Genomic DNA, 26,031 nt, shown 5'->3' on the forward strand with positions numbered 1-26,031 from the left:
ATTTCCATCTCTCTCTGTCTATTCTGCCTGAAAGCCTTAGCATCTAGGGATGCTGAGCTACCATTCTGCCCTCTTTAAGCCAAGTTTCTCTTCCAGAAATGATATCATGCTGCCAGGTGCCAAACTGAGGTGTCTGCTCATTAGCTTTGTTTGCTATATTTTCTGCATTTACATATACACCTTTTAACACTGCCAAGCTCCTGTGCAGTATTTTTTTTTCTCACATTTTCTGTCTTCTATTATTTCCTCTGAAATAGACCTATCTGTATCTGTCCGCTGGTTCCCATCCACTTGCTAATCTAGTTTAACACCTCCAACAGCACTAGGCATGCTTTCTGAAAGGATATTCTGATGTAAATTGCCTGATTTATATATATCTTTAATATCATTCATTTTAAGTTTGTGTTTTGAATTATCTTTGTTATTTTAAGTTGGTTTATAACATGGGTTTTCTATGTGTCAGAAGTTTACAATTGTAAATGTTTCTGTAGCCATGGTGATTTCTTTTAAAATAGTTTGTGATGTCTACTTTGGACAGCTTAATGGGCTTTAGTTTACTTTTTTCATGATGTAGTGAGGTTTCTATTGCAAATTTCTCATTGGGGCATTCTTTTTAAGCCTAAGAGGAGCATTCATAGCTTGGAGGGAGATATTTCTGTTTCAAGTTTACTTCATTTTGGCCAGTTGTGTGAAGTCCTTGTGAGGAGGTGCACGTATACAGCAATTCTCCTGAGAAGGAGAGAATTTAGATTAGATTAGATTACTTACAGTGTGGAAACAGGCCCTTTCGGCCCAACAAGTCCACACCGACCCGCCGAAGTGCAACCCACCCATACCCCTACATATACCCCTTACCTAACACTACGGGCAATTTAGCATGGCCAATTCACCTGACCTGTACATCTTTGGACTGTGGGAGGAAACCGGAGCACCCGGAGGAAACCCACGCAGACACGGGGAGAATGTGCAAACTCCACACAGTCAGTCGCCTGAGTCGGGAATTGAACCCAGGTCCCTGGCGCTGTGAGGCAGCAGTGCAAACCACTGTGCCACCGTGCCGCCCAAATTAATTAAACCTGATCACCTAGAGTAAGGGGTTAGTGTTAGACTCAGACCAGAAGTGTTGGGATACAACCTCAAAGAAGACTTAAACTGAGGTTATTTAAGCTTAAGTGTATGAGAGCTTCAGGAATAAGTTGTCAGAAATTCCAGTCGAGGAGTTAAGGTCACAGCTACCTTCAATCTACCAGGGATTGAGAGAAAGGGGTTCTGGTGGCAGTATTGTGCAAAGGTTGCTGTTGATTACTGTACAAGGGATTTTTTTTATTTTTGAAACTTGTAAAAGAGTGTTTTGGGAAAAAAGACCATGAGAAATAGGAATGGGAAAAAGCCACTTGACTCCTCGAGCCTGATCTGCCATTCAATAAGACTGTGGCACATTAATGGGATTATAATTTTACTGTGTGTTTAAAACTTTGAGCATTTGTTTACTCCATTTATCTGTGTTTATTTTAAGAATAAATTTATATTTATTAATAAAACAAAATCAGCAACATTGCAGGTTCCTGTCTCAGTGAGAGTTCACCTCATTAAAGCCAAAACAAAGCAAAATATGAGCCAAGATTTCACTTTGAGATCTGACTTGTCTGGAAAGAATATCAGCTGAGATCATAATATTCATGGAGGTTTATGCATGGAAGTGCGAGTTTGGCCTGGGTGGACAAAGTTAAAAATCACCCAATTCCAGGTTATAGTCCAACAGGTTTATTTGGAAGCATTAGTCTGAACCAATCCGAATGCCTCAGAAAGCCTCCTTTACCAGCTTTCCAGCTGTGCACAATCTCTCCATTTCCCTGTTTCTATATTCAGTAGCCTGTAGAGCTGAAGATAATCCTGAGGTTACTGCTTTGCTGAACATGCTTTTCAGTCTCCATTTTAGCTCCCAAAAATCTGCTTTCAGGACCTCATTCTCTTTCCCACCTAAATCATGATGTGGACCCCAACCTCTGGCTGTTCATGATCCCCAGAATAATGTCCTGTATCCTCTTTAAGACATCCTTGACCTGGCACCGAGGCAGCAGCATCTTGATGCCAGGTCTGTAACCACAGGAATATAATTTCTCCCTGACTAAACAATCTTCTATCACTACCACTTCACCACCACCACCCCCCCCCGCCGCCCCCCCACCGTACCCTTGTCCCGTACCTTGTCCTCCTCCCTTGTGGATTAACTGTACACTCTGCTTATTGTAGGTAACTACGTTCTGGTTATTGTAAGTTAACAGTATTCTCTGATTATGGTGGGTTAACAGTATAACCTGGTTATTAATGAACAAGTAATGTAATTCTTCACATTAGGGAGCAACGCAGCAGCATCCGATTCAAATGTGTTTTGACCAACACTATTCTTGATGTTCTTCGTCAGCGACCTGGATGGGTTGAAGTCAAAGAGTGAGTGTCTCTTCATTTCTGTCTGACAAGGGGATAGGTGTTCATTGAAAGCTCTTAATAACTTGATGTGCTTCTGAGAAACAAACTCAAAGGTGACATATCCTGAACAAATAGCAGCTCAGGACACACAGTGGGAGGTGAATAGCTATAATGACCAGGACCGGGAGCGGGACCAGGACTATCAATTATGTGACTATTCACCTAGCTAAACCTCATTTCACTTCCTTCACATACAAATGTTTCTTTAAAATTGAAAATTGAAGATGTTTCTAAGCACATAATTTCTGCTTCAATGCTTCCCTGACTTTTGCTTATTGTAATTCCTTTTTGAGGCTTCAAAGTTGTGGCAAGTCTAAGCGTCAGTGTACATGCATTTGTGTATGTAAAGAGAGAGCAGCATTCTGTATAAGTGGGACCTGTTACATATGGGATGCAGTTGTTACAATCAGATCTTCATGGCAGCCATTGTTATCCCACACATGATCCCGAGCCCCACTTTGGGAAGTCGTGTCCTGTTCTCTGCTGTCTACTCACCACAACCAAGCCCTTGTACCTTTCTTAGTTCAGGGTAGTCTCGAACAGGAAGACCTGCCATCAGTAGTGGAAGATGGAAGAACAGAGTCACTTATTCTTACACTTGAAACCGTGAGTTCAGAGGCTGAAACTGTTAACATTTAGAGACTCAGCTAGAGAGGGATGTGCACGTGTTCACACCTGGCAGTGTAAGTCCCAGTCTAGGACTCAGAGCAGGAAGGAGAAATGGAAGATGTGCTTTCGTATGGTATCATTCACCACCTCCAGGTGTCTTCATGTGCTTTTGTGATATTGGTTGAAGGACGAGGTAACTCCCTTACTCCTGTTCAATATAGTGACGTGAAACTGGTCTTTCTATGCCATCTACAGTCTCCTGAATTGGAGGCCTACTGTCATCCATCAGCCATGCCGCAGTCACCAGGGAAACACATCACAACGCTGTTCTCTGGTGATGTTCATTCTTGTCAGAAAGAGCATGGTTTGGCAGTCAGTAATGGACGAAAGGTAAGGGGTACGGGATATAAGTGATGAGGGAGACCTGGCTGAGGTTACTGGTATCACACATTGTTCAGTCATGCAGAATGTTAGCAGAGCATGGCTGTTCTCAGGTGTCTTCCCTGATCCTCCTCTTGAAATAGATCAAAAGGAAGAGAGAGGCCAAAGTCAGCCTAGGCCCCTTAAGGAATGAGGCTGGGAAATAATATTGGGGGACCAGGAGGTGGCACTGCTTTTGAATAAATACCTGGCATTGGTGTCTAATAATGCATGTGGGTACATTCAAAGCCATAAAAGAATAAAGCTCATTCCGAAGAGCACCAGAGACATTGAGAAATTTGATGAGGAGTCACACTCTTCAAACAACCCCTCCAGCTGACCCTCACAAACTCCACCTAGTTTGCACTTGGCAGAGTCTGTAGATTGTGCATTCAACTTACTATATATCTCAAAAGCCATTGAACAAGAGTGGAAGCAAGGTATCCTCCATCCTGAGGGAACTGCCTATGAAAGAAGGAATTCATGACCGTTTATTTATAGCTGGCGAGGGAGGTGTAGTGTAATACTGAGCGTGTGTTCAGCTGCATCTAGGTTAAAACAGTGGAGTGTGATGGAAGCCTTGGCATCAATTCAGGGCACCGATTGCCCAGTTGTTAGCTGCATGTACATAAACTCTTTCAGTAAGGTGGCATTCTATACTGTCCCTTTCTGAAGTTTGTGGAAGTTGTGTGGAACTTAAAATAAGTGGTGATATAGAGTCCAGGTTTTGCTTCTGTTTAGTTTTGAAAGCATCTATTAAATTACTCTCAAGTGAAAATCTCTTCTCAAGAATAGAGGCTGGAGATATGAGGTCTGGTCCCTTGGATTAACGTTTTATGGTTTTGGTCTGAGCTACCTGAATACGTTCAGCTTTGTTCGCAATGTATTTACAATTCTTTTCCGTGGTCTGTTTAGTGAACTGTGTATTTGATGATCCATGATGTGGCTTTCTGTTACAAAATATTTTGGATCGTGTCTTTACGTCTTGCTGTATGTTCATGTCTGTCTTCTCATTCAGTTCTCTCTGTTGACAGTGAAGGGGATTGGGACTTTTACTGGTGTGACATCAGTTGGCTACGTGAGAACTTTGGCTACACGTATATGGATGAGCATGTTCGTGTCTGTCACTTTCGCAACCACTATGAGGTATGAAAGTCAAGTCTTATTGCTCCCTAGCCTGGTAGAAATAATTACCATTAAGTGGAATCACCAGAACCATCCCGATTTAAAAAATAATATTAAAAGTCATACTGCACCAGGTTATAGTCAAACAGGTTTATTTGGAAGCACTAGCTTTTGGAGCGCTGCTTCTTCATCAGGTCGCTGTGGAGTATAAGATTGTAGGACACGGAATTTATAACAAAAGTTTACAGTGTGATGCAACTGAAATTGAAAAGACCTGGATTGTTTGTTAAGTCTCTCATCTTTGTAAAAGGTGAGAGACTTAACAAAAATACTATAAATTCTGTGTCCTATGGTCTTATATTCCACAACTACCTGATGAAGGAGTGTCGCTCCGAAACCTAGTGCTCCCAAATAAACCTGTTGGACTATAGCCTGGTGTTGTGTGATTTTTAACTTTGTACACCCCAGTCCAACACCGGCACCTTCAAATCCTAAAAATAATAGGATGATATTTGGTCTTGGACAATGGCGATTATGCATCACGCTCTCTTTGTAACCTTTGCCATTTCCTCCTTCCCCATTTTCCAGTCCTCATTCCCCACCACCTTGAGTCAACTTGTCTTTAACACAGACAGAATGTCTCAATGACTTGTACTGAAGATTAAGGAGGGCACGGTGATCAAAGGAGTTGATTTTAAGGAAGATATGTTTACATTCCTGTACGGACTCCATGTTCCGTTTTTCTGTAATCTCCTGTAAATGTGCAAACTTCTGCAATTTCTATGCCCCTCTAGTTCTCTGATTTGTAATTGCATGATCATGGATGGCCCTGCCTTCAGTTATCGGCCAGGTATCTTGAAATTCCCTCCTTAACCTTCTCCAGCTTTGTCCTCCTTCCTTATAACTCACTTCCCTACTAGCTTTTGGTACTGATTTCCCTTTGTGACTCAGTGTGAACTGTCACCCGGAGCACACCTGTGTAGCACGTGAGGCTATTTTCCTAAAGGCATTATACAAATGAAAGTTGTTGCTGAGAGCTATGAAAACAGACTTTACGCATCAGTGATCAAGATCCGTGTTGTTTGGACTCCCTGTGCATTACCAAATATGTTTTCTGCTATTTTATTCTACTTGACACTGATGTTATGCGCCAGGAGATAACTGTATTTAAACAGAGTCCAAGTCCACACTTTTAGTGGGAGCTTTATTTCAGTTAGCCACACTCCAGCTCAATAATTACTAAAACCTTTCGAATCAAGCTGTTCATGGGTGTCATTGCACACCTCTGGAATGAGTGGGACTTGAACCTGTGCCACTGGTTCCAAGGTCGGGATGATATACCATGGCACCATGAGATCCCCATCCCATTGATTACAAACTCCTCCTATTTATACAGCTAATTCAAAGACAATTAACCCTTCATGAACATATCTGTCACCTCTTCCTTTCATGCATTAGGTCTCAGGCAGCCCTTGTGACTTAAGCCAATGATGTGGGCCACCGTTAAAGAATGGGGTTAGATAGAGTCATAGAATCCTACAGCATGAAGACAGGCCCTTTGGCCCAAACTGGTCCACACCGATCAAAATGTCCATCTACGCTAACCCTATTTCCCTGCACTTTGCCCATATCCTTCTAAACCTTTCCTATCCATGTATTTGTTAAATGCCTTTTCAATGTTATTAATGTGCCTGTCTAAACAACTTTGGCTGGCAGCTCATGCCGTATGCGTACTACCCTCTCTAAAAATGTTGTCTCTCGGAATCCCTTTTACTTTGTCCCGTTTAACCTTAAACTGGTGTCCTCTAGTCCTCGATTCCCCAACTCTGTAAAAAAGACTGAGTGCAGTCACCCTATCCATGCCTGTTATGATCTTATATAAGGTCCACCCTCAATCTCCTATGCTCTAAAAAATAAATCCTCACTTATGCAACCTCACCATAGAACTCAGACTGTTGGATCCTGGCAACATCCTTGTAAATCTCTTCTGCAGTCTTTCCACTTTAATGACATTCTTCCTACAGCACGGTGACCAAAACTGAACACAATACTCCAAGTGTGGCATCACCAACATCCTGTACAACTGCAACATAACTTCCCAAATTCTATACTCAATGCCCTGACTGATGAAGGTCAGTGTGCCAAAAGCCGCCTTCACTCCCCTGTCTATCTGTGACTCCACTCTCAGAGAACTGTGCACCAGAACTCCAAGGTCCCTCTGTCCCACTACATTCAATAAGACCCTAACACTCACCATGAAACCCCTACCTTGATTTGACTTGGGTCATGAAGAATTATTCCAACAGGTCCCTAGCACTACATGTCAGAGGTTTAGATGTTCATACAATCTGTTTTTTTTTTGCTTGGAAGTTGACACGGAAAAATTTTATGGTGAAAAACCTGAAGAGGTTTCGCAAGCAGCTGGAGCGTGAGCAGGGGAAGCAGGAGGCAGCGAAATGTGACTTTTTTCCCAAAACATTTGAGCTGCCTGTGGAGTACCACCTTTTTGTGGAGGAGTTCAAGAGGAATCCTGGAATCACCTGGATTATGAAACCGGTGAGAAAATACTCAACAGAGAGGCATACGTCACTTACCCAAATTCGTATACTGTCCATAGGGCACCCTAGTCCCAGATATCTGTGGGTACTCCAGCATACAGCTCACAGTAAACCCCAGACCCGGGTCTCTCTCACACACACACACACACACACACACACACACACACACACACACACACACACACCCCACAATAAACACCAGACCCCAATCCCACGCACACAGCCCACAGTAAACCCCAGACCCAGGTATCACACGCACAGCCCACAATAACGCCCAGACCCGGGTACCACACGCACAGCCCACAATAGACCCCAGACGCGGGTACCACATGCACAGCCCACAATAAACCCCAAACCCGGGTACCACACGCACAGCCCACAATATCCCCCAGACACAGGTACTAGACACACAGCCCACAATAAACTCCAGACCCGGTTTCCACACACAGCCCACAATAAACCCCAGACCCAGGTACCACACACACAGTCCACAATAAACCCCAGACACAGGTACTAGACACATAGCCCACAATAAATCCCAGGCCTGTGTACCACACACACAGCCCACAATAAACTCCAGACCTGGGTACCGCACACACAGCCCACAATAAACTCCAGACATGGGTACCACACACGCAGCCCACAATAAACCCCAGACCCCAATCCCACGCACACAGCCCACAATAAACCCCAGACCCGGGTACCACACACGCAGCCCACAATAAACTTCAGACCCCAATCCAACACACACAGCCCACAATAAACCCCAGACCCGGGTACCACACGCACAGCCCACAACAAGCTCCAGACCCGGTTTACACACACAGCCCACAGTAAACCCCAGACCCGGGTACCACGCACACAGCCCACAATAAACCCCAGACCTGGGTACCACACACACAGCCCACAATATCCCCCAGACCCAGGTACTACACACACAGCCCACAATAAACCCCAGACCCGGGTACCACACACACAGCCCACAGTAAACCCCAGACCCGGGTACCACACACACAGCCCACAGTAAACCCCAGACCCGGGTACCACACACACAGCCCACAGTAAACCCCAGACCCAGGTACCACACACACAGCCCACAGTAAACCCCAGACCCAGGTACCACACACACAGCCCACAATAAACCCCAGACCCCAATACCACACACACAGCCCACAGTAAACCCCAGACCCAGGTACCACACACACACACAGCCCACAATAAACCCCAGACCCCAATCCCACACACACAGCCCACAATAAACCCCAGACCCCAATCCCACACACACAGCCGACAATAAACCCCAGACCCCAATCCCACACACACAGCCCACAATAAACCCCAGACCCCAATACCACACACACAGCCCACAATAAATCCCAGACCCGTGTACCACACACACAGCCCACAATAAACCCCAGACCCCAATCCCACACACACAGCCCACAATAAACCCCAGACCCGTGTACCACACACACAGCCCACAATAAATCCCAGACCCCAATCCCACACACACAGCCCACAATAAATCCCAGACCCCAATCCCACACACGCAGCCCACAATAAACCTCAGACCCCAATTCCACACACACAGCCCACAATAAACCCCAGCCCTCAATCCCACACACACAGCCCACAATAAACCCCAGACCCCAATACCACATACACAGCCCACAATAAACCCCAGACATGGGTACCACACACGCAGCCCACAATAAACCCCAGACCCCAATCCCACACACACAGCCCACAATAAACCCCAGACCCGTGTACCACACACACAGCCCACAATAAACTCCAGACCCCAATCCCACACACACAGCCCACAATAAATCCCAGACCCCAATCCCACACACGCAGCCCACAATAAACCTCAGACCCCAATTCCACACACACAGCCCACAATAAACCCCAGCCCTCAATCCCACACACACAGCCCACAATAAACCCCAGACCCCAATACCACATACACAGCCCACAATAAACCCCAGACATGGGTACCACACACGCAGCCCACAATAAACCCCAGACCTCAATCCCACACACACAGCCCACAATAAACCCCAGACCCGGGTACCACACACACAGCCCACAATAAACTCCAGACCCCAATCCCACACACACAGCCCACAATAAAACCCAGAACTGCGAACCATACACAGAGCCCACAATAAAACCTAGAACTGCGAACCATACACACAGCCCTTAATATCCCCCTGACCCAGGTACCACACGCACAACCCACAATAAACCCCAGACCCCAATCCCACACGCACAGCCCACAATAAACCCCAGACCCGGGTATCTCACACACAGCCCACAATAAACCCCAGACCCGGTTATCTCACACACAGCCCACAATAAACCCCAGATCCGGATACCACACACAGCCCACAATAAATCCCAGACCCGGGTACCACACACACAGCCGACAATAAACCCCAGACCCCAATCCCACACACACAGCCCACAATAAACCCCAGACCCGGGTACCACACACACAGCCCACAATAAACTCCAGACCCCAATCCCACACACACAGCCCACAATAAAACCCAGAACTGCGAACCATACACACAGCCCTTAATATCCCCCTGACCCAGGTACCACACGCACAACCCACAATAAACCCCAGACCCCAATCCCACACGCACAGCCCACAATAAACCCCAGACCCGGGTATCTCACACACAGCCCACAATAAACCCCAGACCCGGTTATCTCACACACAGCCCACAATATCCCCCAGACCAGGTACCGCACACACAGCCCACAATAAACCCCAGATCCGGATACCACACACAGCCCACAATAAACCCCAGACCCGGGTACCCCACACATAGCCCACAATAAACCCAACACCCGGGTACCATACACACAGCCCACAGTCAGTAGTGGACCCCGTACTCATGTGCTCCTCACACTATCCGTATGTAGGTACCCTGTGCTGTGTCCGCTGTGTACCCTAAACTGGTTATTAAGTCACTATGACTTGACATGGTTCTCCAACTACCACCAATCTCTGGTTACACACAAGCTAATGTACTTATCAATATTGTAACTTTGAAGTGAAGTCCATATTTCTCAGAAACACAATCTGCTCAACTGACTGTATGAACAGTAGGTGAACAAATAAGAGTGCCAGAGTATGCTCAGCACTGGGTTGGTTTATGCCACAGACTGTGGAGGAAACTCTGTATCACACTTACAACAGTGCTTTGTGTGTTGTGAACTGTGTAGTACTTATCCTCCTATATGGAGAAAGTGAGGACTGCAGATGCTGGAGATCAGAGCTGAAAACGTGTTGCTGGAAAAGCTCAGCAGGTCAGGCAGCATCCAAAGAGCAGGAGAATCGACGTTTCGGGCATGAGCCCTTCTTCAGGAATGAGGAGAGTGTGCCAAGCAGGCTAAGATAAAAGGTAGGGAGGAGGCACTTGGGGGAGGGGCGTTCACTCTCGCCTTAACCTCCTTCCACCTATCGCATTTCCAATGCCCCTCCCCCAAGTCCCTCCTCCCTACCTTTTATCTTGGCCTGCTGGACACACTTTCCTCATTCCTGAAGAAGGACTCATGCCCGAAACGTCGATTCTCCTGCTCTTTGGATGCTGCCTGACCTGCGCTTTTCCAGCAACACATTTTCAGCTCTTACCCTCCTATATGCCTGAGATATGGATTTTCTACTCCAGACATGATTAACAGTTGGACGAGTTCCACATAAAATGCATTTAGAACATCATGGGCAACAAATGCGAGGAAAAAAATGCCACACTTTCATAAAGCAGAAATATCTGAAATGATGATGCACAGATAGTAGATTAAATTGTTTGGTGGATTAAACATTACAGTAAGTGAAGCTGAAAAACAGGTGAACGTTGTTAGCATTGGTGCAGTCCAGTGTCACCTCAGCGACTGGCCGATTACACAGTCAAGTAACTCAAGTAACTCTGTCAGCCTTTGAAGTTTCGGGTGGTACGTGATTTCATTGTACCTGTACACAACCAGCAATTTCATGGCATATTCTTTACTGCTGAATATCTCCTGACAAAGTATTTCTGTTCCACTTAGGTTGCAAGATCACAGGGCAAAGGCATCTTTCTTTTCCGAAAACTTAAAGATATTATGGAGTGGAGAAAGGTAATGTTCTGCTTGTAATAATGTTCTAACATGTAGAAAATATTACCTCCTTTTAGAAAGTGAGGAATGTCAGATTTGACCTGTAATACTTGTTTTTTCAGCTCTGTGAATGAAGATTGTCTCCTTGATGCTCTTTTTTTCAGTTATGAGAGCCATATACAGAATAGTGACGGTGACATGGTGATAGTAGAGTCAGATATATTCAGGTCATTTAAGCGATACTTGGATAGACACGTGGATAACAGTAAAATAAAGGTTTTGTAGGTTAGTTTGATCTTAGAGTAGGATAAAAGGCTGGCACAGCATCAATGGGGTACAGGGCCTGAACCTGGTGCACTGTTCTATGTTCTATAACATGCATTCACATTTTTGGTGCTCATCGTATCAGAGAACATTCTGATGATGGTGTTAATAGAACATAGAAGTGTACAGCACAGGTACGGGTGCTTTGCCCCACAGTACTGTGCTGAACATGACGCCAAATTAAACTAATCCCTTCTGCCTGTCCTTGATCCATATCTCTCCATTCCTTACATAATCATGTGCTTAGCTAAAAATCCCTTAAATGCCCCTGTTGTGTCTGCCTCTCTCACCACCCCTGGCAGTGTGTTCCAGACATCTACCACTCCGTGTAAAAAAAAATTGCCCCTCCCATCTCCTTTGAACTTTCCGTCTCTCACCTTACATGAATGCCCCCTAGTTTTAAACATTTCAACTCTGGGAAAAAGATTCTGGCAGTCAACCGTATCTATGTATCTCATAATTTTGTACAAAGTTAAAAATCACACACCACCAGGTTATAGTCCAACAGGTTTATTTGGAAGCACTAGCTTTCAGAGCGACACTCCTTCATCAGGTGGTTGTGGAGGACACCATTGTAAGGCATACAATTTATAGCAAAAGTTTACAGTGTGATGTAACTGAAATTATACATTGAAAAATACCTTGATTGTTTGTTGAGTCTTTCATCTGTTCGAATACCATGATCGTTTCACTTCTTTCACTTTCTTTCTATCATGGTAGACTCTAGTTACAGTGTCCCCTTACACACAGACACACTCACACATACATACATGCACAAAGTAAAATAGGTTATGGACAGGGAAAAAGTTGGTAAGGCTGGTTCGTAGCTAGTTTGTTTGCTAGTTTTGTTGAGATGATGCTCATGATTGTTCAGGGTGTAGGTTTGCTCACTGAGCTGTAGGTTTGATATCCAGGTGTTTCATGGCTCGGTAACATCATCAGTGGCAACCTCCAAGTGAAGCGAAGCTGTTGTCTCCTGCTTTCTATTTATATCTTTCTCCTGGATGGGGTTCCTGGGGTTTATGGTGATGTCATTTCCTGTAAGTTTTCTGAGGGGTTGATAGATGGTATCTAGATCTGTGTGTTTGTTTATGGCGTTGTGGTTGGAGTGCCAGGCCTCTAGCCAGGTAATGAAACGTCTGGATGTCAAACCTACAGCTCAGCGAGCAAACCTACACCCTAAACCTCAACCTGAGCTACAAACCTTCACAAACCTTGCTCATGATTCTACAGGTGAACGCGTTGTTTCAGTCCATTTTATCTGGACTTTTCCACTGATTGGTGAGAGAAGGTGGGTGGTTCACTTCTAGAGTTTCTGACTTGCCGTTAACTGTATATTTTTCCTTAACATTTGATCTCCCCAAGTGTAGAACCTCACAGTTACCCAGATTAAACTCCATCTGCCATTTCGCTGCCCATACCTGCAACTGATCTCTATCCCTTTGACAATTTTCTACATCATCCCCAACTCCACCGATCTTTGTATCAACACAAACTTACTAACTTACCCGTCTAAATTTTCAACCAAGTAATTTCTATATATCACAAACAGCAGAGGTCCCAATACGGATTCCTAACACCACTAAGTCACAGATCTCCAGCCAGAAGAACATCTTTCCACCACTACCCTCTGCCTTCTATCGGCAAGCCAGTCCTGAATCCATATGGGCAGGCCAGTTCTAAATCCAAGTGGCCAAGTTACCTTGGATCCCTTGCATCTTAATCTTTTTAATGAGCCTATCATAAGGGACCTTGTCAAAAGTCTTACTAAAGTCCATGTGAACAACATCCACTGCTATACTCTCATTGAGCACCTTTGTCACTTCCTCGAAAAATTCAGTCAAGTTAATGATGCTATGTAACACTCATTTGATAGCAGTTCTGTCAGTTGAAACACATTGCTCCAGCTTTAACCCCCTATCATAAACATACAGTTGCACTTGCCAAAAGTATGCCCCTGGTAAATGCTATTTAAAAAGCTCATCAATCTGCTGTCGTGTTTTTCATGACTCTTGCCAGTAGTTGTAGTTGTCTGAGGAGTAGTTTAAAATTTGCTAAGGCCTACAGTTGAAGATGAGACTGGTGCTGTAGGTTTCTGCATAAACCATGTTGTTATACTTTACTGGGCCAGTGTGTTGGAAATGGATTCCCGTTATTCTCAGAGTCATTCCAAAAACTAAAGATTTTGGACCAGGTTTCTGCATCGATCAAGAATTACTATTTATTACAAACAATTAGACTCTAATTCCTTTGTATACTCCCCTTACACACACATGCACATGCACGCACATATATACACACACGCAGTAAAATAGGATATGGACAGGGAAGGCGTTGGCAAGATAGGTCTGGAGCCTTAGTTCACAATTTTTGTTGAGATGATCCTTGTGACTCTGCTGGCTAGTGTGCTGTTTGAGTCAATCTTATCTGGGCCTTTTGACTGACTGGTAAGAGAAGGTGGTTGGTTCACTTACTAAGAGTTTCAGAATTGCCAGTTAAAGATCCCAACTCTCAGCAATTGGTGCAGAAAAGGTAAACTGGTTTTGCTCAGGTTTACAGTGAGTTGACCGCAGAAAACAGAGAAAAGAACGCCGGTGTCTCTCTCACTGTAACGTGTTCCCTGCTCCAGGCTGTTCAGTAACCTGAAAGCCAAATACACAGCTGTTGGCAGAGAAAAGTATCTCTATTATTGATAATTGATCCCTAGTCCAAAGGCCAATCAATTTATTGCCAACAGGAGCTGCAGCTAAACACGCCTTTTGCTGCAACTCATCTGCAACTCAAACTCCGATTACTGCTTGTTCAAACAGTTGTTTTCATGATGTCAGCAACAAGTGTCAGGTTATTCGCTTTCAAAATGCACAGCCATCCTCTCAGACAGTGATTAGATTAGATTAGATTACTTACAGTGTGGAAACAGGCCCTTCGGTCCAACAAGGCCATACCAACCCACCGAAGCGCAACCCACCCAGACCCATTCCTCTACATTTACCTCTTCACCTAACACTATGGGCAATTTAGCATGGCCAATTCACCTAACCTGCACATTTTTTGGACTGTGGGAGGAAACCGGAGCACCTGGAGGAAGCCCACGCAGAATGTGCAAACTCCGGGAATTGAACCCTGGTTTCTGGTGCTGTGAGGCAGCAGTGCTATCCACTGTGCCACCGTGGTTTTAAAACAGTTCTTTCTTATTGAATCTATAGTTTTGAAAAGACAGCATCCTTACAATGCGCTCGCAAAATGGGTGTAATAGTTTGTATCCCTCCTAAATTGCAGCTTGATGAATTTAAAGAGGAGAACTGATGCAGGCAGGGCAAACTACTGGAACACAGGAGTGGGAGAGGCTCTCTGTAGGAGGTTATATTCACTGTGCGGGGTCTTAGCGGGGAGTAATCCTCTTCTCTGAAGCTCAATGAGGAACAGTGTCTGATATCAGCATTTTTTTTCTGAAACAGATAATGAAAGAATCTTTATTCTTTCAAATATATTTCTTTATCTCTAGGATGGGAACCGTGCTGATGAATCAAAGGATGAAGTTGCTGTGGAAAGTTACGTTGTACAACGCTACATTGAGAACCCCTACCTAATTGGAGGTACTGTGTCTAATCTTTAACAGAAAGGTAAAGTGGAAGTGTTATTTAATCTCCCCTGGCCTCCTCCTGTGATAGACAGATTTTCCCCTTTGCTCTTCTTGCCATCACCTACCTTCTCCGGGCTTAAACGCTCTCCTGGTCCTATTCCCTTCAATGCTGATGACTGCATTGTTAACCTGAAATATTAATTCTGGACCGAATTGTACCAAAAATTGTCAAAGTGTCAGTTTTATCGAGTTTCATGGAGGATTTCTTCCTGTGGTTCTTGGCAAGATTTGTCTCACACTCTTCCCAAACTATGTTTATTACCTTTGCACCACATCCAAAAATATTCACTGCTGGCATCCCCCAAGACTCTTGGTGATGGTGCCATTTTTAAAGCTGAGCTGAGCAACAGGTCAAGTATTGGCAGTCAGCCGCTGTGCTGCATGGACCATGTGAATGATTCCAGACGTATTGGACAGAGGAAATTTGCAGCTGGTTTGCAGGCCAGGTGGGTCCTGGTGGATGGGGAATGGAGAGAGGGCCGTCCTGTTTCCCCATGACTGGCAGAGGAGACTATGGTACCAAACCCTGCAAGTCTGCTCTGAGATTGCTGCCTGGGTCAGTGTGGTCTCCACTTTCAGAGGAGCTCCCAACAGTGCAAGAAGAAGGTTTAGTGACCTTTATCACTGCACCAGGGTGAGTGTCACCATTATATCTCTGCTACCTCATACTCACTGCACATCCCCTTCCCACCAAGGCTGATGCTCTACCTGCATTTGGCATCTTCCCTCATTGGCTTTTACCTACCTCACCCTCCCAATGACTCCCCTTTTTCCCTCGAACCGGCCACTCACTCACTCCGGCACTAACAGCTGCGCCACTTATTTTGTCTGACGCAATCCTTCCCTTTGTGTCATTCCAGGAGAAAAAGACCCAGCACAGGGCATAAAAAGGCAAAACAGGTGGTGAGGTGCTACCGTTCATCTCCTCACCCCAGTTTGAGGAGAGAACCTGGCCCTGACCACCCGAAACAGTCCACTGACTGTGCCCAAGCCCCGTTGTCAACATTGGAGATTACCCTTGACCGATTGTGCTAAGAGCCGCTGACTGAAGGTGCCTCTCTTAAGTTGACTGTGGACTAGTCCCCCTAGCCTTTGAGATGTGGCCGTGTGGTTGATGTAGTGTGTTTGTTCTGGAGGCTGTTGGTACAATGTGCAGGTGTGAGATTGATGTTGCCAAGTGACACACAGCAGCATGTCCACCCAGGTGACTGAGGGCTACTGACAGTTATGACAAGCTGCCTGGCTTTGTGTCAGTGCTGAAAGGCAAGACAGAAATACTGAGAGACTTTAAGGCTGAGAAGGCAAAGCACCCAAAGCAGCAACGCTGAGAGAATCGTAAGTAGAAGCGCTGTGAGTGAGGGCTAAGAGAGCAAGCAAGGACCCCTGAGATGCAGCCTGATCTAATTCTTGAATTGAGCTTTGGCCCTGCCCTCAAAGTGCCCTGGCAGTGGCATTCCAATGAAAGGCACCAATGAACTCTAAAGTGCAGAACTGTATCATACATGGATTGGAGATGAGCCGTGAGGCACAGTGAGGCTGGTATCCTCCCACAGCAGGAATTGCAAAACCTGCACCCACACCTCCCCCCTCACCTCTATCCAAGGCCCAAAAGGAGCCTTCCGCATCCATCAAAGTTTCACCTGCACTTCCACACGTCATTTACTGTACCTGTTGCTCCTGATGTGGTCTCCTCTACATTGGGGAGACAGGACAACTACTCACAGAGCGCTTCAGAGAACATCTCCGGGACACCCGCACCAACCAACCCCACCACCCTGTGGCTGAACACTTCACCCTCCCCACTCTGCTGGAAACATGCAGGTCCTGGGCCACCTCCATCACCACTCCCCCATAACCCGATGCCTGGAAGAAGAACACCTCATCTTCCACCTTGGGACCCCCCAATCTGAGGGCATCAATATGGAATTCACCAGTTTCCTCATTTCCCCTCCCCGCACCTTACCTCAGTTCCAACCTTCCAGCTCAACACCGTCCCTCATGACCTATTCCATCTGTTCACCTTCCTTCCCACCTATCCACTCCACCCTTTCCTCCAACCTATTACCTTTACCCTCACCTCCATACACCTATCGCAATCTCAACTACCTCCCATTTATCTCTCCATCCCCCAAGCTCCCAACCTCATTCCTGATGAAGGGCTTTTGCTGAAACATCAATTTTCCTGCTCCTCAGATGCTTCCTGACCTGCTGTACTTTTCCAGCACCACACTCTTGACTGATCTCCAGCATCTGCAGTTGCCTTGAGGCCAGTATGTGTCTGATGCCAACCTCCATGGCAGATGAATGCTTGCAGTTGGTGGGCATGGAATATTCCCTGAGATGTTGATGATTGGTGTCTAATATGGAGGGCTGGGGGTGTTCGTGGCAAGCTGAAGTCACTACATGACCACTCTGACTTCCATTTCAGGAATTGTTACCATCTAGTTCTATGATGTGGGTGGGAGAATGGGAAATTGCACATAAATGGGGTGAGATTAAATAATAATGAGATGTCAATGCATGATGATGCATGGAAATATGCCCTTCCCCATTCGCTAACAAATTCTTATCTCACTGTTCAACACTTGGTTGGAGAATTGGACTTCTTTCACTCAACATGAGAAATCTGCATACTACTGATTTCACCAGATGTTCCCAATTTTCTCACTAATGCATTCATTGTTCATTGGCTGGAAAGATTTCTCTCTCTCTCTCTCTCTCTCTCTTTCTTGCTCTTTTAAAAATTCTTTATATAATAACCTTTCAACATCTTGTCCAGTAGAGTTTTGGAATCCAGCAGATTTTTTAAAAAACTCACATCTTCCTCCTGGTATTTTGTAACCAATTGATAGTATGTGAGCTCTGGCTATTGATCCATACAGCGCAGAGAAAATTTTTAGTCATTTGTTCACTAACCCACACTCTCAGACAGAGATACAAACAGGGCAAGGAAAAATATAGATAGGACATGGTGAAACACACAGAGAGACAGAGCCATTACCAACCTGTCCTTGGTTAATTGGTTTCATTTGAAAAGAAGCTAGGTACACTGGCTTATGTTCCAGCACTTGTGCCTAATGCCCATTCCAACACTGAAATCTGTCATCTGTTCAAAATTATAGCTGCTCTCCTATCCTGAACATACTATGGTTCACACAAAGTTTGGTAACTAGGTGTTTTGCTATTTCTAGGGAGGAAGTTTGATCTGCGAGTCTATGTACTGGTGACATCTGTAAGTAGATTTTGTTTTTGCCATTAAACTGAGAATAATCACCGGTTTTAAGGCATGTAATTACTTAAGGTGGTGACTTGGCTGCTGCCTGACTTGGTTTAGACATTTCATGTGGATTTACATGAGGCTAGTGCAAGAAGTGAGTATGTCGAATGAACAATGAAACAGGATAGCAGGGTACAAGGCAGATCCCAGCCGGTATGCGCATGTTAGTGATGGGTTGCTAACACAGTCTTCAGTGGATATGTATCCAGCTGCATTGGGTCTGGATGTATCTGTTTCTAACAAGTGAGGTTGCAATACCCTCCTGCTCATTTACTGTCCAATCTCAGTTATAGCTTCACAGACTCATACAGTTTTAATAACATGGAAAGAGACCATTCTGCCTATCATGTCTGCAGCAGTCATCAAGCATCCATCTGGTTTTGTAAATAATAATTATTTAACTCGAAGTTAACTTTAACTTATTTAACAGTTACTGTAATTGCTATAATCTTGAATTCCTAACCAATCTCATCTAAGTTGTACAGGTTACCACATCCAAAAGAAACATATACATTGGTTTATTTTCAACAGTACCATGCAACATGTGCAAAACATAATCACCATGACGGTGAATGACCTTATTGCCATTTGTGAATTGGGTTCCTGATTGGTTTGCAGAATCTTTTGTTGAATGGATGAGTTTGAGTTATTTGCACTGTCAGTAACAGAGCCTTTGAGGAGTTGCTAATTTATTCATCCATGGGGTGTGTGCATCACTGGTTAGATTGCAATTTATTGTTCATCTGTAATTGTCTTTGAGAAGGTGGAGGTGAGCTGCCTTGCACCACTGCAGTTCCTGTACTGTAGGAACATCCACAGTGCTGTTACAGAGAGAGTTCCTAGTTGACCTAATGACACTGAAAGAATGGTGATTCTGATCCAGGAATCAGGATGGTGTTTAATTGGAGTGAATCTTGCAGTCGGTAGTGTTCCAATGCATCTGCTGCCCTTGACTTTCTAGGTGTGAAGATCATGGGTTTTGCAAGTGCCATTGAAGGAGTCTTAGTTAGTTCCCATAGTGTGTATTGAAGGTGGTACAAGCTACTGCTGCTATGTGTTGGATGTGGAGGGAATGAATATTTAAGGTTGGAGCTACATTCATTCATGCAAATCCATTCCACCCTTGACTTGTGCCTTGTAGCTGGTAGTCAGACTTTGAGGAGTCTACATCATGTGCTGGAAAAGCACAGCAAATCAGGCAGCATTGAAGAGGAGGAGAATTAAAGTTTTGGGCATAAGCCCTTTATCAGGAATGAGGCTTGTGGGCTGGGCCTGAGAGATAAAGGGAAGGGGGTGGGGTTGGGGGGGGGAAGATGACTGAGAAAGCAATAAGTAGACCATCCCCGTCCCATTTATCTCTCAGCCCCCAGCCCACAAGCTTAATTCCTGATGAAAGGCTTATGCCCGAAATGTTGATTCTCCTGCTCCTCGAATGCTGCCTGACCCGCTGTGCTTTTCCAGCAACACACACTCGACTCTCATCTCCAGCATCTGCAGTCCTCACTTTTTGTTTGAGGAGTCTGCAGTTAGTTACTCCCTGCAGATTTGCCAATCTCTGATCTGTCTTTGTAGCCATAGTATGAATGTGGTTGGTCCAGTTCAGTTTCTAGTCAATGGTACACCTCAGGATGCTGATAATAGGTGGAATTCAACAAAGGTAATACCATTGAATGTCAATGGGAGGTTCAGTTGGTCTTTCTGTTGTTTGAGGTGATCATTAATTGACATTTCCATTTATCAGCCCAAGCCTGGATGTGTTCCAAGACTTGTTCCACTGAACACAGACTACTTCAGTAAGCTGGGAGTCCAGTGCTCTTAAGTGGGCATGTTAACAGTAAAAGAAATTGTTAAAGGACACCTGATGCCAGTTGGTGACTGAAAGGAAGAGATCAGTTTGTGGAGGTACTTAAATGAGTTTACACTCCGATTTCCTGAGGAAAAATGTGATGTGAAAGCTATGGAATTTGCTGGGATATTGGATGAGATAAATATAAATAAAGAGGAGAAACTCTAAAGGCTGGTTATCCCGGCTTAATGGAATAAATTCAAGATTGTTGAGAGAGGTAAGGATGAAAATTGCAGATGTTCAGCAGAAACAGCATGGGATCTACATGATAACTGTGGAAGGTTATCAAGGTGTGGCTTGTCAATAAGAACCATAACAAATCTAAAACCATTACATCAGCCTGTAGAGTGAACAAAGTTGGCATTTACAGCAGATTCAAGCAGTACTCAGCAATAACCTGCTTACTGGCACTCAGTTTGGATTCTATGTGGGCAATCCGGCTGCTGGGCACATTTCAGCCTTGGACCAAGCATGGGCAAATGAATCCTGAAGGTGAGGTGAGAGTGACTGCCTATGATATGAGAATAACATTTGACCAAGACAGAGTACAATTGAAGGAAGAGAAAGTGAGGACTGCAGATGCTGGAGATCAGAGCTGAAAATGTGTTGCTGGAAAAGCGCAGCAGGTCAGGCAGCATCCAAGGAACAGGAGAATCGACGTTTTGGACATGAGCCCTTCTTCAGGAATAAGGAAAGTGTGTCCAGCAGGCTAAGATAAAAGGTAGGGGGGAGGGACTTGGGGGAGGGGTGATGGAGATGCGATAGGTGGAAGGAGGTCGAGGTGAGGGTGATAGGCCGGAGTGGGGTGGGGGCGGAGAGGTCAGGAAGAAGATTGCAGGTTAGGAAGGCGGTGCTGAGTTCGAGGGATTTGACTGAGACAAGGTGTGGGGGAGGGGAAATGAGGAAACTGGAGAAATCCCTTGTGGTTGGAGGGTTCCTAGGCGGAAGATGAGACACTCTCCCTCCAGCCGTCGTGTTGCTATGGTCTGGTGATGGAGGAGTCCAAGGACCTGCATGTCCTTGGTGGAGTGGTTCTCCTGCTCCTTGGATGCTGCCTGACCTGCTGTGCTTTTCCAGCAACACATTTTCAGCAGAGTACAATTGAAATCACAGGGAATCAAGTGAAAACCCTCCGCAGTTTGAAGTCATACCTAGGACAAAGAAAGATGGTTGTAGTTGTTGGAACTAATCAGTTCAGCTCCAGATCCTCACTGTAGGAGTTTGTCAGCGTAGTATCGTAGGCCCAACGATCTTCAGCTGCTTCATCAATGATCTTCCATCTGACATAAGGTCAGAAGTGGGGATGTTTGCTGTTGATTTCACAATATTCAACACCATTCACAACCCCTCCAGTACTGAAACAGTTGTGCCACAAACAGCAAAAGCCGGACAATTTCAGGCTTCAAATGATAAGTAGCACATGACATTCACCCCTCAATTCTGAGACAGTGATTATTTGTAAAGATGATTTAACCATTGCAGTTGGAGTGAGTCACATTTGGTGTTATCAAAATGGACAAGTTTGTAAATCGCATGAGTGAGCGGATGCACTGAGATGGGACTATGCCCGAGTGTGATATAGGTGTAGAGTGAAGTTAGAAGTTTTGTTCATGTGGGAATCCTGTGTAGATTCAGAAAGATGTGCTTCTATTTTTACCTCTTCCTTTTGGACTCCAGCATCTACTGTGAATCTGCTCCCTCAAGCTTCAAGGGTAATTTTCTAGTATTAATAACTAATAGCACTGAACTAGACAGCAGTAAGTTAATTGGTGGAGTTGAAGTAAGGGAGACAGTAATGAAATCTAAATCAGGATTACTCTGCATGTATGTGAATGTGTGGAGTATAGTGAATAAGATTGGGATGTTGCAGGTTCAGAGGTGAGATGATGATGTGGTGACAATGGAGACCTGGCTTGAGCAGGGCCTGATCCAGCTGTTAAATATTCCTGGTTGCAATGTGTTCTGAAAGGATAGACAAGGCAAAAAAAGAGGGGTGGATTTTTGACTTAAGGAAAGTATTATGGTAAGAGGATGTTTCAAAGGGTTCAAGGACAGATCAATTTAGCTCGAACTAACGAATAGCAAGGCTGCAATTACACTGCTTGGTATAATATATAGGGTTTTGGCTCGTGGGAATTAGATTACTTACAGTGTGGAAACAGGCCCTTCGGCTCAACAAGTCCACACTGACCCGCCGAAGCGCAACCCACCAATACCCCTACCTATACCCCTTACCTAACGCTACGGGCAATTTAGCATGGCCAATTCACCTGACCCGCACATCTTTGGACTGTGGGAGGAAACCGGAGCACCCGGAGGAAACCCACGCAGACACGGGGAGAACGTGCAAACTCCACACAGTCAGTCGCCTGAGGCGGGAATTGAACCCAGGTCCCTGGCGCTGTGAGGCAGCAGTGCTAACCACTGTGCCACCGTGCCGCCCGAATGGTACAGAGGAACAAATCCATAAGGAGATTAGAGAGGTGTAAACATCATGGAGTAGTTATAATTAATGGTATATCATCTGGGATAGTTGTATTATATCGCAGTGTGGGACAAGTATTTTCAATTTATTTTAATTTGTGTCCAGTCCAACAAGAAAGGAGGCAGTGGTAGACCTGGATCTTGGGACATGTAGATCAAGTGACAATGAGGGGACATTTAGGGAATGGTGATCATTGTGTCATAACATTCAGGATGAGAGTAGGAAATGACATTGGTCAGTGCAGAGTAAGAATGGGAAGTTGGTGGAGAGCCATGTTCAATGGCCCAGGAACAGAACTAGGCTGAATAGACTGGAACCCAGAGTTGGAGGGAAGGACAGTCTCTGAACAATAGACTGCCTTCAAAGGGGTGATTGATTGAGCACAGTCAAGGAATATTCCTTGCAAAGGGAAAGGTAGGACAAACAAATCCAGAACTCCCTGGATGGACAAAGGATCTAGGAATTAAGTTGAAGAAGAAGTATGTTTATGGCAGGTGTAAAATGGTGACTAAATTTGAAAATCAAGCTGAGTGAACAAGATTTAGAGGGGAGATGAAAAAGCAAATATGAGCAGAATGAAAATAGACTGGCAGCTAATCTTAAAAAACACTCTTCCATAAGAACATCCAGTAAAAGGGTGATAAAAAGAAGTGTTGGGCTAATTAGGAACTAAAAAAGGGATTTACATTTAGCAGCATGACTGAGGTGGAAATGAACACTTTACATTTGCTCCTGAGGTCATCGAAACATTGAGGAAACTCAATCACTGGGAGGGTTTAAAATTGATAAAGATGAGGTGTTGGATAAATTGAAGGTACTTAATATTGATAAGGCACTGGGATCAGATGAGATTCATCCAAAGATATTGCAGGAAGTAAAAGTGGAAATTACAGAGGCATTGGCAATTATCTTTCGACCTCCCTGGATCTGGGAGTGGTACTGGAACATTGCAAACATTTCGCCCTTAATCGCCAAAGATTATGTAGATTGGCCCAGCAATTACAGACCAGTCAGTTTAACTGTGGTGGTGGGGAAACTTCTAAAAACAGTTACTCAGGATGGAATTAATAGTCAATTAGCAAAATGTGGATTGATTTGGGAGAGTTCAGGGAAAACTATGTTTGGCTAATTTGCTGGAAGTTTTTGAAAGAGATAACCAAGATAGTTGGTATGGTGTACGTGGACTTCCAAAAGGTGTTCAATATAGTACCAACAGACTTGAGGAAAGTTTTAAGTCTTGGAAGAAAAGTAACAATATGTACACAGAATTGGCTGGAGTAACAGAAGTATCTGTAAATGGGCATTTTTCAGCTGATAAAAAGTTTGTTGTGGAGTTCTCCAGGAGCTGAAATTGGGACTATAAATACAGTAAATGATCTAGATGTTGATATGCCAGGGGACACACAAAGTTTGTGGTCACACAGAACTTGGGAGAATTGTAAACTATGAAACTTCAAAGTTCAATTTTTCTCACTCAAAGGATTGTGAAGCTTTGGAATTCTCTGTTCCAGAGGCTTGTGGATGCTCCATTGTTGAATATATTTCAGGCAGGGAGGATCAGTTAGCTCAGGTGGCTGGATAGCTGGTTTGTGATGCAGAATGACACCAACAGAATGGATTCTCTCCTCGCACTGGCTGAAGTTACCATGAAGGACTCTCCTTCACAATCACTTCCCTCACCTGAGGTACAGTGACCCTCAGGTTAAATCCCCACCAATCATTCCTTTCTGTAATGCGAGAGCAGCCAAATGGTCTGTAGAACTACGATGACTTTACCTTTTACGCTTAAGGCTTGGTTTAAGCAGCGTTTAGGTGACCCTTGGGCCAAGTGGTTCTATGTGGCTGGGGATTCAGTAACTCGAGTTTGAATCAGTGAGTGACTGGGGAGGTGAGTGAGTGACAAGCATAGGCTCTCCTCCCCCTCCCCCACTCCTCGTGCCCTACAAAAACCCATTCACAAAACAAACCGGGAGAGGAGGAAACCCCAGAGCTAAAGGCAGCCCACTTTCACATGAATTCCCCTGAGGCCAGCTCAGAATATGTCCCAACAGAGGTGCATCAAGATCAGTACGTCAATGATAGTTAAACTTATGTCCTTAACTCTGCCTTTGTTCCTATCCCCATCCCTAATGATCAGAACTTGGAGTTTTTCTCTTTCTAGCTCACTGTTCTTAACCAAAAAGCCCAATGAGAAAGAGGTTTCATTAGTTAGCTTTGCTGCTTTATGCTTTTTAATAGTCATTGTATTCATTATTCACCTAAATGATCAATTGGAACTTTTTGTCCTGAAACTCCTGTTTCTTGTGCCAAAACAACTCTTTCCGAATTTTGTTTGTTGACCTTCTGAATGAGAGAGCACCTGAAGTATGGGTCTCCAGTGCAGATAGACTGGAAAGCAAATGTTTCAAGGTTTAAGATCTCCTCTGAAAGATGGCAGCTGCAATAGTGTAGCACCCCCTCAGTACGATCCTGTTGTGCACAAGCTCTGGACTGAGACTTGGACCTGGGGACTTGTGATTCAGAGCCAAGTCTGTCACCAAGTGAACCACAGCTGAAATGCCAATTTTAAATACAAAAATCTGAATTAATACGACTTCTATATCAATTTTTAGGCCATCTTTATTCTTAACTAGTAAGATTCATTATTAGAATTCAGACTGAGGTTGATTGGCATAAAGACAGGGGTAAAGTCATGGAAAGGTTTTTCATGCAGTTTGTGATTAGAATTTGGCATGCATTTAAATATAGGATGGTTGTTGCAAAAGGGAATTTTAAACGACAGCAAAATATCAGGAAAAGGGGCAGGATTGAGCCAGGGAGTGGGGGTAGGTTTTTGAAAGACTTTGAATAGTTCTTTGTGAACACAGATGGCCAATATTTGTTCAGAGTATAAGTGATGTATTTACTAACATCTCATCTCTTCTCTCCCACAATACAGTATGTTCCGCTGAAAGCATGGTTATACAGAGACGGATTTGCTCGATTTTCGAATACTCGATTTTCACTCAGCAGCATTGATGATCATTGTATCCTTTATTATATCTCAGGGCTACAGCTCACCAGGCACATGGAAAAATATAAAACAACATAGCAACTGGTACCTCTCAAGGACCCAGTAATGTCAGGTAAAATACAGCAGCCCCA

The 26,031-nt window shown here is 44.6% G+C and overlaps 1 protein-coding gene across 2 annotated transcripts in view; it reads left to right on the forward strand.

Moving 5' to 3' along the window:
* Positions 1–26,031, forward strand: part of ttll9 (tubulin tyrosine ligase-like family, member 9) — a 131,604-nt gene that overhangs the window by 22,023 nt on the left and 83,550 nt on the right. For both annotated transcript variants that reach the window (XM_060835946.1, XM_060835947.1), the window contains exons 3-9: positions 2,359–2,451; positions 4,554–4,665; positions 7,015–7,200; positions 11,265–11,333; positions 15,142–15,232; positions 18,471–18,511; positions 25,826–25,913. In XM_060835946.1, the coding sequence (XP_060691929.1) occupies positions 2,359–2,451; positions 4,554–4,665; positions 7,015–7,200; positions 11,265–11,333; positions 15,142–15,232; positions 18,471–18,511; positions 25,826–25,913 (680 nt within the window). The remainder of the gene's footprint in view (positions 1–2,358; positions 2,452–4,553; positions 4,666–7,014; positions 7,201–11,264; positions 11,334–15,141; positions 15,233–18,470; positions 18,512–25,825; positions 25,914–26,031) is intronic.

Source organism: Hemiscyllium ocellatum, chromosome 15, assembly GCF_020745735.1.
Source record: "Hemiscyllium ocellatum isolate sHemOce1 chromosome 15, sHemOce1.pat.X.cur, whole genome shotgun sequence".
Classification (NCBI taxonomy): domain Eukaryota; kingdom Metazoa; phylum Chordata; class Chondrichthyes; order Orectolobiformes; family Hemiscylliidae; genus Hemiscyllium; species Hemiscyllium ocellatum.